This window comes from Hipposideros armiger, unplaced genomic scaffold, assembly GCF_001890085.2.
Source record: "Hipposideros armiger isolate ML-2016 unplaced genomic scaffold, ASM189008v1 scaffold_90, whole genome shotgun sequence".
NCBI classification, from domain to species: Eukaryota; Metazoa; Chordata; class Mammalia; order Chiroptera; family Hipposideridae; genus Hipposideros; species Hipposideros armiger.
In genome coordinates, this window is record NW_017731440.1 from 3,250,507 (window position 1) to 3,251,673 (window position 1,167).

General features: G+C 35.7%; 1 protein-coding gene across 1 annotated transcript in view; it reads right to left on the reverse strand.

Annotated features, from left to right (window-relative positions):
• Positions 1-1,167, reverse strand: part of BRMS1L (BRMS1 like transcriptional repressor) — a 34,253-nt gene that overhangs the window by 28,898 nt on the left and 4,188 nt on the right. The window contains exon 2 of the mRNA XM_019644660.1: positions 773-863. Within this exon, the coding sequence (XP_019500205.1) occupies positions 773-863 (91 nt within the window). The remainder of the gene's footprint in view (positions 1-772; positions 864-1,167) is intronic.

The following is a 1,167-nucleotide window of genomic DNA, read 5'->3' on the forward strand; positions in this document are numbered from 1 at the left end:
AAAAAACAGTATCTAATAAGTACCCACTACATGCCAAGCAAATGGCTAAGAATTTTACAAACTGCTTATTCAATCCTTACAGTAGGTAATAAGGAAGCTATTATACCTTTTTAATCTGCTGAGAAAGCCTGAAAGTGGAGCCCGTGTTCTTTCTACCCCACTACATTTCCTCCAAAGTAATGTCTTAGTAGAAGGAACATGGTAGCACTAGGTGGCAGAAAGCCTCGCTTAATTTATCACTTTCGGATGAACTGCGGGTGAATCACTTAACCTCTCTGAGCATCAATTTTCTCACAGGTAAAATGGAGATTAGACTATTTTCCAACCTTACGGAGTTGTTGCAAGAAGCAAACTAAATAATGCACGTGAAAACATGTAATGTATGTACTATCCAATGTTAAGACATAAACAAAAATCACTCTGCCATCTTTGGGGAATAGTCTCAAATTTTTAAAACGCTATTTTTATCCAATTATTTAGCAAAGAAATGAATGATGCAAATTAGACCCAAGAGCGAAACAACCCAGGGAAAACAATTTAATTACCAACATCCACATAGAAATCTTATTACACTCCCAAAAAACCTGCCTCAAACCCCTCAGTTTAGTTAATGAGATCTTCAGCAGCAAACAATAGTTGAAGCCTCTTTCAGGTCAGTCCCATAAAATACAAAAAAGAAAACAGTTCAAAGTGAATATAATTTCTCTTATGCTAGTATACATGTGACATGGCTGAGATCCAGTGACAGTGTCCTTTTGAAGTTACTACTTACTGATCCTTGAGATCGGTAAACTGTTTTTCAAGATTGGACATTTCATCTAAACATTCCATTCTTCTTCTTTCACAGTCTTCATCATCCATTTCTGTTAATAAAAAGGCAAATATCAAAGATAAAATTAGTTTATGTTACAAATATATCTGAATCTTAATACAAATAGTAAAAAAAACCCAAAACTGTAATATGAAGTTAGATATGCAGGTCTATACCTATTAAGCCTTCAGTGAAAGTAAACATTTATCCAAAATAATTTCCACCATTGATTTTAACTTAAAATTCAGATAAGAGTTAAAACTACAGTAGGGCCGGCCAAGTGGCGCGATGGTTAAGAACTGGCTTAGGATGCCAGAGGGCCCCGGTTCGGATGCCACATATGAGGGCCAGTAACA